The 14355-nt window shown below is 34.6% G+C and overlaps 1 protein-coding gene across 1 annotated transcript; it reads left to right on the top strand.

Annotated features, from left to right (window-relative positions):
• The first annotated feature begins 10607 nt into the window (after window positions 1-10607).
• On the top strand, window positions 10608-12645 carry LOC147557014 (uncharacterized). The gene is made up of 6 exons (XM_086658014.1): window positions 10608-10791; window positions 10913-11062; window positions 11157-11405; window positions 11497-11562; window positions 11636-11879; window positions 11969-12645. Exons 1-3 carry the CDS (start codon window positions 10720-10722, stop codon window positions 11313-11315), a joined length of 381 nt encoding a protein of 126 aa, XP_086514140.1. The 5' UTR covers window positions 10608-10719; the 3' UTR covers window positions 11316-11405; window positions 11497-11562; window positions 11636-11879; window positions 11969-12645.
• The last annotated feature ends 1710 nt before the right edge of the window (window positions 12646-14355 follow it).

Raw genomic sequence — 14355 nt, 5'->3', positions numbered from 1 at the left:
AGAAAAACCAAAACTTTTCATACTCTTAACTGGTCCAATATCTGTAAGCCTCGCAAATTTGGAGGACTGAGCATTCGTCTTCCTCTTCTTGACAAGCAGGCCTTCCTGAACAAGATCAATTGGCGTATTATCAATAACCCTCATGCAGTTTGGGTTAAAATTCTTAAAGGAAAATATTTTCTTAGGTCGCATAAACCCACTCCTCCCAAAGCTAACCATTATTGGATTTGGAAATCCATAAATAAACAGTTTATGCATATGCAGAACCTGATCTTCTGGGACATCAACAAAGGAGACAATATTGATATTTAGCAGGACTACTGGATCCCGGATCACCCTCCTCCTATTACGAACCATAACGAGTCAAATCTAAAATGGGTTTCGCAACTCATGGATAACAACACTTGGAATACTAATAGGTTACAAAGTTGTTTTAACACTGATATATGTAACTATATCCTTAGCATTAATATCCAAAGCGATCATGAGGATATTCCTAGATGGACGCTTTCCTAGATGGACGCTTACAAAATCAGGTAATTTTTCAATTAAAGCTATGTATAATTTTCTGAGAATTAGAAATACTAACCTTATGCAGGATCAAACCGACTGGTTCTTTATATGGAATATGAATACTATTCCACGATTAAACTATTTATGTGGAAATGCTGTACTAATGGTCTACCAGTAAAGGAAAAAATAGGTAATACCTTGGTAACCAATTCTCTTGTATCAACTGTATCGAAAACGAAACATTAGATCATGTTATGCTGCACTGCACCTTTGCAAAAGCGATATGGTTTCATTTTCAAGTAAGAACAGATCATATAGACTCGACAATTCAATGGATCCACCAATGGAAAAACCTAGACGAAGAACTTAGATTACTATATGCAAAAATTTTATGGTTCATATGGAAAGCTAGATGTGAAAACTGCTTCACCAAAACAAAACAAAATCCGAGACAAATCATTGGAAGGATTAATGCCACTTCTATCACGCCTATTGAGATTGAATCTATTATACCTAAAGTATGCAGGGAAAAACCTAAACATGAAATATGGAGACCTCCATCGACACCATATCTTAAAATTAATGTTGACGCTTCCTTTCCAAGAGCTCAGGACCAGTCGGGATCGGTTGTATTATTAGAGATGAAACAACAGCTTTTATTATCGCAGCGGCAGACTCAGTACGAGGTCAGAATGCGGAAGAATGTGAAAGCATTGCCATACTATACAGCATCAAATGGGCTTTAGAATTGAATATCAACTACGCACATATCGAATGTGAAAGCATTGCCATACTATACACCATTTTGACTTTGTTTACCTATTTCAACGACCTCTAATCTTTTTGCTAAATCAACAAAAGCTGGATGAGATTCTATATGGTATATGACCCCCTTGTTAGCTATAGTCCTCCTAGGCTCTTTAAAGGGTTCCCATTGGTGAGATTTCTCTTCCACATCATAGAGGTACTCCATTGCCTCTTCCGTTGTTTTATTCACAAATCCACCATTGCAGAATGACTCAACCATGGGTTTAGTTTGATAATCTAGTCCATTATTGAGAATCTGGTTTAATTGTATTTTCTCGAAACCATGGTGAGGGAATTGTAAGACGAGGTCGTTAAACCTCTCTAAATAACTACTAAGGGACTCTCCATCTTGGTGTACACCTGCAAGATTTTGCCTAATGGTAGTGGTTTTGTGTTTAGGGAAGAACTTTTGAAGAAAAGTTGTGGTTAACTCTTCCCAATGACTGATTGACTCGGGTTGCAAAGCGTGCAACCAAGATTTAGCTTTCTCTTTCAAAGAAAAGGGAAACAACCTCAGTTTTAACTCATCCTCAGACATATCTCTATATTTCATGGTTGAACATATCTCCTCAAATTCCCTAATATGGTGATAGGGATTCTAATTTTCCGCACCATGAAAAATAGGCAACATTTGGATCATACCCGGTTTTAGCTCAAAATGAGTTGTGGTGACAGGCAACTGAATACACGACGGACGACTAGTCTTTGTGGGGTACATGTACTCTCTTAGGGTTAGTGGAGCATTCTCAATCCTACGTTGATCTATGTTCTCACCCATTACTTCAACAAATTCACCTCCTTGATCTCTTTTAATGAAATGACCTAAGTGATCACGAGGTTTAGGTGGCATAAACTGACGCGGACAGAGAAGAGAATATTTTTTTTTTTGTATTTTTTCGAAAACCAAAGATTCACTACGAAGATCCTAAGAAAACAAGCACAATCATGCTGACTCCACCAAGCAACCTAAACAGAATCTAGCAACAAGTTATTAGACGTAGATTTAGTGAATGGCTTGTCATATTTGTCTAGTAATCTAAACAGCTCCTACTTCGCCACAACACTTGAACTATGACTGTTATAAGGGTTACTCGATCAAAGTAGACGGTAAACAATTCTCCAGGAAGACAGCCAGCTATGAAAGCTGAAAATAACTGTCTTCCTTCGGCAACGTTTCCTCTTCTCGAGGCGGTTGTTTGACAAGAATTGCCTAACACGTATTCCTCTGAGAATGCCCAGATAAAAATCGAGTTCTAGAGTTGTTTATGAAGGTCCCATGAGCTCGATACCCTAGGGTCACTGTCTAAATCAGATTTTAATTTTTAATGAGGCTTAGGATCGCGTATGTTGTTTCCTAATTGGGCAAGAGTTCGGTGATGAAATCCGACTCCTATCTTGTCCCTGGGTTCGTGCCCTTACTAGAATGCTTACACTAAACAGTTCGACAAAACAATTAGGCACACGAATTCACACAATTACCCACTGACAGGAGATTCGTGGGTGATCAGAAAAGTTACCACCCGTTCCAGACGGGCGACGACCTTTGCAGACGACCCGGACCACACTTTCCTCAAGTGTTTGAATCCGAGGCTTTTTTTTTCACCTCTTGCTAAATCTGAAACAATCATAAATAACCAGAATTTAGAAAGCTCCTAAAAAAAACTAGACACAAAATAATTTTTTTTAAAGCAAATAAATTCCTAAACTACTAGTTTAAAAATCAATTCCAAATTTAGAAACAATTCCTAAAAACACATTCCCGACAGCGGCGCCAAAAACTTGATGTGAAATCTAGTCAACCTAAATAATAGGCTAACTAGACCAAACTAAAACTCGCAAGTGCACGAACCGTATGTGAATATGGTATGTATTACGAAGTCGATCCCACGAGGGTTTGTTTGGAATTAAACCTAAACCTAAAATTAACTAACAAACTAGGAAAGTGGACAATCTATTTTAGAGAAGATTTTTGAAAAACTAAAAATTGGAGAATTTGGAAAACAAAATAGGTAACAAACTAAATAAAGTTGTGAGGAAAAACTAAGAGATGGTAAATTTAGGATATTGGAATTCACCACTAACAATCATATTCGAATATAGAATCTAATTGAAATCATTATCCCTCTTTGTAACTCAAAAAATGTTAGAAATCAATCTTCAATTTTTGGAAGATAAAACAATATAAGACCCTTCTCAATTAACTACACCCATAACCCACTTAAATTAAAATATCATGCAATTAAGAACCAAGTTGTTAGTTTCTTAGGCTAACCGAAGTACGATTAATTGTAAAACATTAAGGCACATCAAAAGAGATAATAATATAAATATGATACTAGAATTCAAATACTCTTGTTAGGGTTTCATCCTCTATCCTAGTGGAAGAGTTAGAAACCCATGGATATTAAATACATGGTTCAATAATAATAAACAAGCAAAAGAAGAGAGAAGAGAGAAAAAGATAAAACCGAATTGATAATTGATGAATCCCGTTACTCCCGTCTTTCTCCAAAAATTGTCTTCAATTGTAGCTCAAGAATCTCCCAAAATTATACTCCAAAAGAAGCTAATAAGTCTCTTGTGTTGCTCCTCTAAAGTTACACTCAATGTTGGTGTGCGGAGTTGTGTCTAAATTCCTTGGGTTGGTTGGCTTTTATAATGTCCTAGTAGCTAAAGATTTGGAAACCCATATGTTAGAAACCATACAAAATTGGAAACAGTAGGTATCAATGCTTAACCGACTATTACAAGAGAATCGTGCCTCACTATTGTTCCTTCCACTGAATTAGAAGTAATGCTGGAGGCGGTCCAAACGTACTGCTATGAGCAAAATTTAAATTCTTCTCGTGCCAGGGACATAAAATAACCCTTTAATTTTAATTAAGCTTTTAAGTGGGACCCACATAATATATTTAGCACCAAGTAAATGATGATGTTATAGTGATGTCATCACTATTATAATTTCTCCTTCACGTGCCCAGCAATGCCCACTTCCACTGTGGTTCAAATTTGAGTCCACCAAACCTTAGTATTTGAAGTCCAAACCTCATATGGAACATCTAATTTCCAAATACATCTTATATTAACTATTCTCTTGAACGCTCAAGCACCAAATCATAGATCCAGTTTGATGTTTTCACCAACTTCTTATAATTATTAACTTCTTTGTATCTTTAGGAGTTTCCTACAAAAACCATGCAACTTAACTAATTCCACAAAAATTAACACGTAAAGATTGTAAAATAAAGCCCAAAAAGGGAGTACTTTACGTACTCATCAAACATCCCCAAACTTACATTTTGCTAGTCCTGAGCAAAACAGAAAAATGCTATACTAATAAAAACAAATTCCTAACTCACTTTCGCAGGCAATCGCGATTGCACTTAGCACGTGCAACAAGCCGTTAAACCCCTAGGTTTCCCTAGTGGACGAGTTGTGTCTCGTGAGAGTTTCCAGTGAATATACCCACAAAATTCGTATTCCAACATACAATAGGGTAGCAAAAGAGCGTTGGAGCATCTATACGAGACGGCTGAAAAAATATTGAATATGACAGGCTTCTTCCATGCTCAACTTAAAAACGAGATCAAACCTGAAGAATGGCCTGATATCAAGTAAGAAACTCGAAAACAGTAACAGCTTTTGCATCTCTTAGCTGCTCCGCTCTTTTTATTGATGCCTTGCTAAAGATACACAAATATATGTTTTGACTGGGTGTACATATTAGCCTCCTTTTCTGTTATTTCTTTTTTGCCTGTAACACTTCCTGGTTTTCAAAATTCATAAAGATACAATTTACTCCAGGATACATGCAGGTCTCTTACCTCTACAGAATTATCTGGTGAACCACATACAGAAGGTGGATAGTTTGGAATTGAGTCCTGGTAAACTTAATCACGATGCTGATGGGAGAGATTCATCCCAACTATTCATGCTACAGAAAGGGGTTCTCAGGACCAATTGCATAGACTGCTTGGATCGAACCAACGTTGCACAATATGCCTATGGGTTAGTTTCTCTTGGACATCAACTTCATGCCCTGAGTCCCTGAATATCAGAGACAACCCCCGAGTCAGTTTCAATGACCCTTTGGTTGAGGATTTAACAAAATTTACGGGGCAATGGGTGACAAACTTGCACTCCAATATGTTGGATCTCCCACGCGAAACAAGGTTATTGTCCTCTGCTGTAAACTTTGAGATGTTCATAATTCTAATTAATTAGATACTACTACTTGTTTTCAGCTGTAGCATGAAATCACTCTAATGTTAATAATTTGGACTGGACCCTTTCCACTAAATGAAAGTAGTCGATGGTGGAATCTTTCACTACAAGTTCTTCTGACTTTATCATTGATCTCTACCATCTTAGCTCTGATAATATTCTAAATGCAGAGAGTATAACGGCCATGGCACTAAATGATGACATTTTATGACCGAAAACTTTGTGAACAATATGTTTCACTTATTGGAAATAAAAAAAATAAAGGAAGATTTTTTTTGATATTTTGGGATAATCTCATAGAGTACTCTAACAACGAAATAATAGGATCAGTTTCAGTATAGTCTAACAACGAAATCACGGCAGACAGAAACAGAGAATACTCAAAATCTATAAATAGTATATAGAGAGAGAGAGAGACGAAGACATGGTTTCTAAGAATTTTGGCCTTTCAATATCATCTGTATCTTCAAATTCTATGAGTCAACTGAACAAATAAAATTACAATCGTATGATATCCTTATTCATTAGGCTCTAGGGAAAAAACTGTTACCAATGTTACTGCCTAGGACAAGGATTTGTCCCCTTTAGTTATTAATGGTATGATTAATACATCAAGATTTGTTTTATGTTTTCTGAGTTACCAATTCGTTTTACTGATATCACCTTCTACCTGAAGTCCTGAAAGTATAATAGCAGTTATGGTTTTTCGCATACTACAAAGAACTCCCTATATGCCTTCCAAATGAAATTGTTGTATTTAACATTTAGATCCTTCGTCTTGTCCACTTTTATGCAGACCCTTCATCTTGTCTCTTTTTTATCTCTCTTTCATTCATTTGTTTTGTTAATAGTATTTGGTATCTCAATGGTTATCGTCAATACTGACATTGTGGTTAGAGACGTTGAATCATGGATAATATTGATGAAATTTCTACTTTATATAGTACTTTGTTACTTTTGATATCATTTTCGTCTTTGTTCCTTTCTCACAAGTAGTTGTTATCCACTATCTAATAATTACAGGAAATCAACATGACTTCAAGAAATTAGTTGTTCAACTCTATGGTCGAATGGTTTCAATTTCCAATCAACTCTTAACATAGAAGATGGGTAAAGATTATTAAACGACGGGTTATTTATTCTGCCTACACTAGAAAGCCTGTAATTTGTAATTAGAAATATCTATTATATAAAACAGAAGGGAAAACGATGACTGGGACAAACATCCTTTTCTAATAAGGGATATTGTCTAGAGGCCCTTCTCAAAATTTAAAATATAGTCCTTCGTAGAGATAAAGTTACCTATTTAAAAAATAATAATCTTATCCTTCTTAGAAATAAAATAACTAATTTAAGAAAACAAAGAAACAAAATAAACTTCAATGGTTAAAAAAAAGAAATTAAAATCTCTCTCTCTTTCAATAAAATAATAACAAAGGATATTATCTTGAAGTCCTTCTCAAAATTTATTATATAGTCCTTCGTAGAAATAAAAATACCTATTTAAAAAACAATAATCGTTTCATTCTTAGAAATAAAATAACTAATTTAAGAAAAAAAGAAACAAAATAAACTTCAAGGGTTGAAAAAAGAAATTAAAATCTCTCTTTCTCTTTCAATAAAATAATAACAAATTTAAGAGAAAAGAAACAAAAAAAATAATACAAAAATAAATTTAAGAAACAAAAAAAATAAAATAATAACTAATTTAAGAAAACAAAGAAACAAAATAAACTTCAATGGTTAAAAAAAAGAAATTAAAATCTCTCTCTCTTTCAATAAAATAATAACAAAGGATATTATCTTGAAGTCCTTCTCAAAATTTATTATATAGTCCTTCGTAGAAATAAAAATACCTATTTAAAAAACAATAATCGTTTCATTCTTAGAAATAAAATAACTAATTTAAGAAAAAAATAAACAAAATAAACTTCAAGGGTTGAAAAAAGAAATTAAAATCTCTCTCTCTCTTTCAATAAAATAATAACAAATTTAAGAGAAAAGAAACAAAAAAAATAATACAAAAATAATAACTAATAAAAATCTCTCTCTCACAGTAAAATATAACAATAAATTTCGTAACATTTGATTGATCTCCTTGCCCTAGGGCACGGGATATACCCGAGTCTATATAATTAAAATATCTCTCTCTCTTTCAATAAAATAATAACTAATTTAAGAGAAAAGAAACAAAAAAATAATACAAAAAGTAATAACTAATAAAATTCTCTCTCTCACAATAAAATATAACAATAAATTTCGTAACATTTGATTGATCTCCGTGCCCTAGGGCACGGGATATACCCTAGTAGTTTAAATGGTGAAGGAATGTATGGATAAGTCTTAAGAGAGGCAAAGAGAGATAGATATATAGGTGCTTTAGTAAATTATTCTACTTCAATGTATTTGACTTATCCCACGAATACTTTTTGAATTTAGGTTTCATTTTGTTAATTGTACGTCAACATTTATCACTCACTTATTTTGCAGAAATTATAATGAAAAGACGAATATATATATATATATATATGGCAATTTGTATGTTGAAGTGTCACATTATGTAATGGTCGATTAAATTTCAATTTACATTGAGTCAAATTCCCCAAATGTATTTCTCCAGGTCGTATTAGATTCAACAATATGAAATTGACGATATTGCATTTTTAATTGCCCTCAATGAATTGTGTCGTGCCGGAGGTACGGGCTATACCTAGTGTGTGTGTGTGTGTATATATATATATATATATATATATATATACCTAGTGTGTGTGTGTGTATATATATATATATTTATATATATATATATATATATATATATATATATAAAGTGGGCAGTTGTAGGAAGTTTTGGGACAATATATATTAAAGGGCAGTTGTGGGACAAAATGCAAATATTAGGTCATTTAAGAGATTTTTTGAGACAATATAAATATATATATAAGGTCATTCTACGGGAATTTAAGTGGATTGACCTTTGACTGGGTGGATTTTGTTAAAATGACCCTTATTTCCAAGTATTGGTCAAATGACCCTAATTTAGCCATAAACTTCCATATTTGCCCCTCACTATAAAAGATTGTCTAAATAATCTAGACAACCTAATTTGGCCAAAATCTGAGTAAACTCTCTCTCTAGTAGAACGAAAAAGGGAAGCAACTCTCTCATCTTTCTCATTCTCGGGCACTCTCTCTGAATCGATCAATCTCTCTCACGCACACTCTCAATCGATCACTCTCTCTGATTCAGGTATCCCTATCTCTCTCTTAAAAATTGGGAACCCTAGCCCCCAAATTAAAATCCTAAATCCCCAGATTTTTTTTGGAGCAAGCTCTAATAGGGTTTTAATGAAGGCTTCTAAGTAGGATTTTAATGGAGGCTAAGCTTCTAATTAGGGTTTTAATGGAGGCTAACTAGGGTTCTTACTACTTTGAGTTCATGACAATCCATATTTTATTAGTAGGTTTAGGGAAATAATACCCACATAATAAATATAGCACATAACCTGTTTGTAGAAATGTCAGAGTGAAGATAATAGCTAGTGGGAAATATGTTACTATATTTTGTCATTTCAAAGTCTTGTTATTATTTTTTTTTTAAGGTTTTATCTTAATTAGTAGTAGTACCAAACAAGAAGTTTTGATTATTTGGATTGTTGAATTAGTTAGAAGATAAAATAGTAAACATTAGGTTACAAGATTCATTTTGTTGTTTGTTACTAAAAGTCTTTGAGGTCCCTTGATGTAGAAACCTCCAAATTATGCAAAAAAAGCTTGTTGTTACCCTCTATAATCAAATAAGACTTGAAAAATGAAACTGACATTTTTGTTTGGAGCTAGAAATCTTTTCCTTGGTAGAGCTAGATACAATTTAGATGAGATCATTGAAGTTGTTAAATATATTCATGTAACTCTATACATGTGTGATTCTGCCAAAAATAGGTGCTAAAATTAGCAAAAGGAAATAGATGACATAACGTATCTTTGGAAATCCCTTTCATAAACACCGGGCGAGCTGTTAAGGGGGCGATTCTTGCTCTCTATAATATGTTAATTATGATTAAATTGTTCTATTCATTCAAGGGTACTTGATTTTTCTTCTTTACTGAGTTTGTTGTATTCATTTATTTGTGATCTACTTCCTTAGACTTTCGGTAATTATATATGAGCTCATTATTAACATTCATTATATATTGTTGTTATTTTATTATCTTAAGTAACTCATATAAATACATAAAGCTATATGGTCTGATCTTAAGCAAAGTGTGGATAATGTTCATAGTTGTTCTTAAGAAAAGTGTGGATAACTTCCATTGAGATTGCTGAATTATGAAATTGTGTTATATATTCTTCTTCACATGTTTATTATATTGTTCACTTAGACATGTTTCTTCATAAGAATCTATTGTGTTGGAATGCACATCAATATCTGATTATAAAATGGTGTTTGTTTAAATTTAGTTTTGGTAAGTTATAGTTAGTACTAAAATTGGAGGTTGACAATATGATTTCTTATTTGTTATGCAGGATGACACGTAACCTACCATTAAAGACTAAAGAAGCACCTCGTGCGAAAGTGACATGCATTTCAAGGATCGAGGATATGATTTTTGTTAAAGATAACTTGAAAAATGATAGACAAAAGCAAATGTTCAAAGAAAGTTGTTTTGGACATCTTTTAGAGGTAAATGACCTCAAGTTTTGTTATGTACTTGTGCATAACATGTTGCTGCGTGAAACTAAATCATCGGATATGGATGATGGTTCGATGAAGTTTTTTGTGGGTAAGAAGGAATTGAAGTTTTCAATTGTTGACTTCTCTGAGATTATGGAGTTGAAATATGTGAAAGTAGATGAAGAAGGCACGCTTGTAGAAGACATGGAGGAAGATCTTGACGAGGTATCATTGAGAGAGAAATACTTTTCAGAAAAGTCAAGCATCAACAAGGAAGTCTTAAAGAGATGTATTGAAGACTGTGAAGTTGATGTAGATAAGGTTAAGCTTTGTTTATTGTTGTGCTTAGACTATTTTTTGTTAGGTAAAGATGCTCGTAGCACGAATGTAGATACAGAACATATAGAGTTGGTGGATAATATAGAGAAATTCAATAAATTTTCATGGGGTCCAAAGGTTTTCCAACGCACTTTATCTTGCCTAAAGAAGGCATTGCCTCGTGCAATGGAATCAAAGAAAGAGAAGAAGGAAAATGGAATAACTTATTATTTGAGTGGCTTCCCATTTGGATTTCAGGTAATATTATTTGATTTTATTTTCTAATTTTTATTAGTTTTGCACAATGAGTTCAAATCTAATAACTTTGTAAATTTAAATAATAGCTTCGCGAAACAGTCTTTGTTGTAATTGATTGCAGGTTTGGGCATACGAATGTCTACCCACAGTTGCAGAAGAATGCGCAAACCGAAAAGCTGGAGGGAAGGGCGATCCTCCCATCGTTAAGTGGAATTCCAAATGCAAAGCTGTCACTTTTGAATCATTAAGGAAAAAATTTGTAGATCCAAATGTAAGATGTTTGTCTCAAATCCTCTTATAATTCACGTATTCTTTGTAACCCTATAATTACTTATACTAACATGTTCATCTTCCAATGATTTTAGGTGGAAGTGACACCTTATAGTAGAGAAGGTGGAGAAGATAGAGAAGGGACTTCAGAGTTAGAGAGGCCAGGAAGCGAAACTGAGCTACTTAAGAAATACATTTTTGACCTTAGAGAAGATCTTCGTCGACGTGACGAGATAATAAAAAATTGGGAATAAAAAAAAATATGTGTTTGTGGTGGATTAGAGCGATCTGAAGAAGATATCGAAGAGAAATCACAGAAGCTTATGCCCGAAACGAATAGAAAGGTACTTAATTAGTAGTAGTTTCCTTTTTTGTTTGAACTATATTTAGATTACATCATACAAGGTATTTATACAATAAAATTGCTTACTGTAGGATGATGTAGAAGACACCAATGCAGAGGAGAACCTCTCAGAGTTCCATGACCGTTTGTCTCCGGAGGTAACGTTATTTGGTAGTGTAGTTGCATAACTATTTCATTATATTGAGGAGTTTGCCTATCGATCTGTTGCAGGAGACTCTAGGCGATAAAGATGTAGATGAGCGTCTTGATCAAATGGAAAATGAATGTTTTACAAATGTAATATATATGTGTATTAGTATTTGTAATCATTTGAACAAAGAAGATATTTAGTGAAAAACAATTGTAGGGTGCGACAGATGTGGTGGGAGATGATGTTGATGGAGTGAAGAAATTTCCTTTGTCTGAGATGAGAGAAGGTCAATCCGGCCCCCAATTGCAAGAAGATTTGATGGAGGTAATAAAATTTATATGAGGCTAAAATTTTATGTTTTGAGACTATTATAATTGGTTCTTTTTTATTCCTCTACCTAATTTATATTTTAGGATGCGACCGAAGGGTCATTAGACACGATATATAGCGTGTTTAGTGAGGTGTTAAGGTAGATGAAGATGTAAATGTTGTTAACGACGCTCGAGTGAAGGAGGTTGACGATATATTAAAAAAGTATCCGTCTGTAGCCTTAAGACCACCTAGAGATAGCATTCAAACCAATAAATCACCTTACGTAGGGATGAAAAGGAAAAAAGGTAACGTTCACGAAACATTTGACGTCAACGATACTATTAGATTTATGTCGTGGGTGAATGCATGGAAGAAGCACCAGTAAGTACCTATTTTAGAATTTACTATAATATGAATTTTCTCTTCATAATTATAATAGCTATATATTTGACTCATGAGTACTTTTCGTGACGCCCCGTGTCCCAAAATAGACACGACCACGCCCCGGCAACTCACAGACGAGACAAAAATCCGACAGAGTCTCCTCTGTAAATCAAACCGGTCACACCTGTAAACCTGTCATACAAACCATACATTCGCATATACAAGAATAAACTATAAAGCGGAAGCTAAACAAACTCAACTCAGTTTCGGGTCGAAACCCGAACCACAAAAATACAAACGCCTCATAAAACGCCGATACAACTTATAACCAACTCTAAGTGTTACGTATATACATATTAGAGTTTTGTTTCTGCGATAAATACATAACTTGAAAATAACGAAAAATCATATAAAACGACATAACTCCACTAGCCTCGTCACACAAGATCACCGGCTGGAATACACACTCCACCTCGAGGCTACAACCAAGAACTTGCACACTAACAACTGGTAGGGGGTCAGAATACTCACCGACACGAGTTATTCTGGTAGAAGACCAATCCAAAATCCATCACGTTTTCAAAAGTTCCTTTAATAAGTTGTAAACATCATGACAAAACGAGTTATCAAACCAGTTGCTATATATACTATACACAAAACCATTTTCCTTAATCTAGCAAGCAATAACAGTGATTAGCTGCCCACCCATGGTGCGCTACCTATAAGAGAAGAGTTCCTCAAGAGAACCTAGAGTGCGTTAGATAGTACCAACCCATTTATGGCACTAGCTAATGCACTATGTCTCCTCGAGAAAGAGACTTACCCCTAGCCGGTAAGCCCCTCTCCCACTAAGGGACTCCGCAATCATTGAAGAGTTTACCTCATGATACATATATACCTTAAGTATCTAAATAAGTTTTTGATCACCGAGTTCGAATAAGAGAGTCGTCCCCCAATACCAATGGAAGGACCTGAACCTCATTCTCTTCGGTACCCTGTCATGCATCTAATGCGATCTTTCAAAATCAGTTACGTTCGTATCTCAAAACCAATATTCTCATTCAATCTCGAAACCCAGTTTCTCATTCAAATCATTATCTTATCAAACACGGAAGTGGAACAACCAAGAGTCATATCGCCACAAAGCAGAGGGATTCCCAATCAATGTCACCTCCCAGACGAGCGGTCAGGAGTACGTCCCTGAGCCTCGAACTGGAGGCACGAGCACCAATGGCCAGCAAGTGAAGCACTCCACACCCACAGGTCTCATGACTAGTGTCGCCCACCTCACCGGTCTCACACGGGTCACACCCGTGTCCACATGTCATCCCACCCTCAATGGCTACGTGCCCGTAGGTTGACATAATTCGCATTCGGGTACATACAAGAAAATCCCCAATAGTTCGCAATCATCGTAAAATCAGTTCGAAAACATTTCTCATATCGCATCAAAACATTTCAAGCATATTTCAGTTCATCACATAAATCGAGTTTCATGCTACCTAAACTCTAGTTATAATGGCTCATATATAACTATAGAATCTAGCATATTCATTAATTTAGGAGTTAGGGTACCAATTTTCCGTGACACTGTCCATCTTGGAAACAACACTACAGACTATAACTGGGCTTTACTATATGTAATAGAAGACAATGATCGAATGAGACAAAGGCTACTTCGTCATAGTCATTTGCGTGATGGTTTAGATGTCGAGCATTTGTGTTCTCCGTACTCGATGCGCAACGAGAAAGACTTCTCGGATTATGCTCGAACTATTTTGAACCAATATGGATATTTATACCGTTGGTTCCGACAATGAAGACGATCCTAATCTCATTGAAAATTCGTCTGATAGTGATGCTTTTTAAACCCCTATGTACTAGTTAAATAATTGTTTCTCTACGTAGAAATGTGTTTGGTTCATTAGTACGATTAGTAGTAATAGGGATAGGCATATGTGCCAATATGTATCTTTGCTTATGTGATCAAATGAACTTTAATTTTCAATCTACCACAGACAAAACTTTGTGAATAAATTGTACATATATAAAATGTAACATCAAAACGGATTAAATTCCTACAAGAACACTAAGCAATATCCTT

This window comes from Eschscholzia californica, unplaced genomic scaffold, assembly GCF_041429995.1.
Source record: "Eschscholzia californica isolate CP2 unplaced genomic scaffold, dmEscCali1.0.p SCAF_2, whole genome shotgun sequence".
Classification (NCBI taxonomy): domain Eukaryota; kingdom Viridiplantae; phylum Streptophyta; class Magnoliopsida; order Ranunculales; family Papaveraceae; genus Eschscholzia; species Eschscholzia californica.
The sequence above is the reverse complement of the archived record's forward strand: the minus strand, read 5'-3'. Positions and strand labels throughout refer to the sequence as shown.

What these genes read in the sequence shown, in the direction of transcription:
- LOC147557014 (XM_086658014.1), top strand. Translation starts at nt 10,720, where the DNA reads ATGGAATCAAAGAAAGAGAAGAAGGAAAATGGAATAACTTATTATTTG. An exon ending in GCTTCCCATTTGGATTTCAG is followed by an intron (nt 10,792 to 10,912) that starts GTAATATTATTT and finishes AATTGATTGCAG; the next exon opens with GTTTGGGCATACGAATGTCT. An exon ending in AAAAATTTGTAGATCCAAAT is followed by an intron (nt 11,063 to 11,156) that starts GTAAGATGTTTG and finishes CAATGATTTTAG; the next exon opens with GTGGAAGTGACACCTTATAG.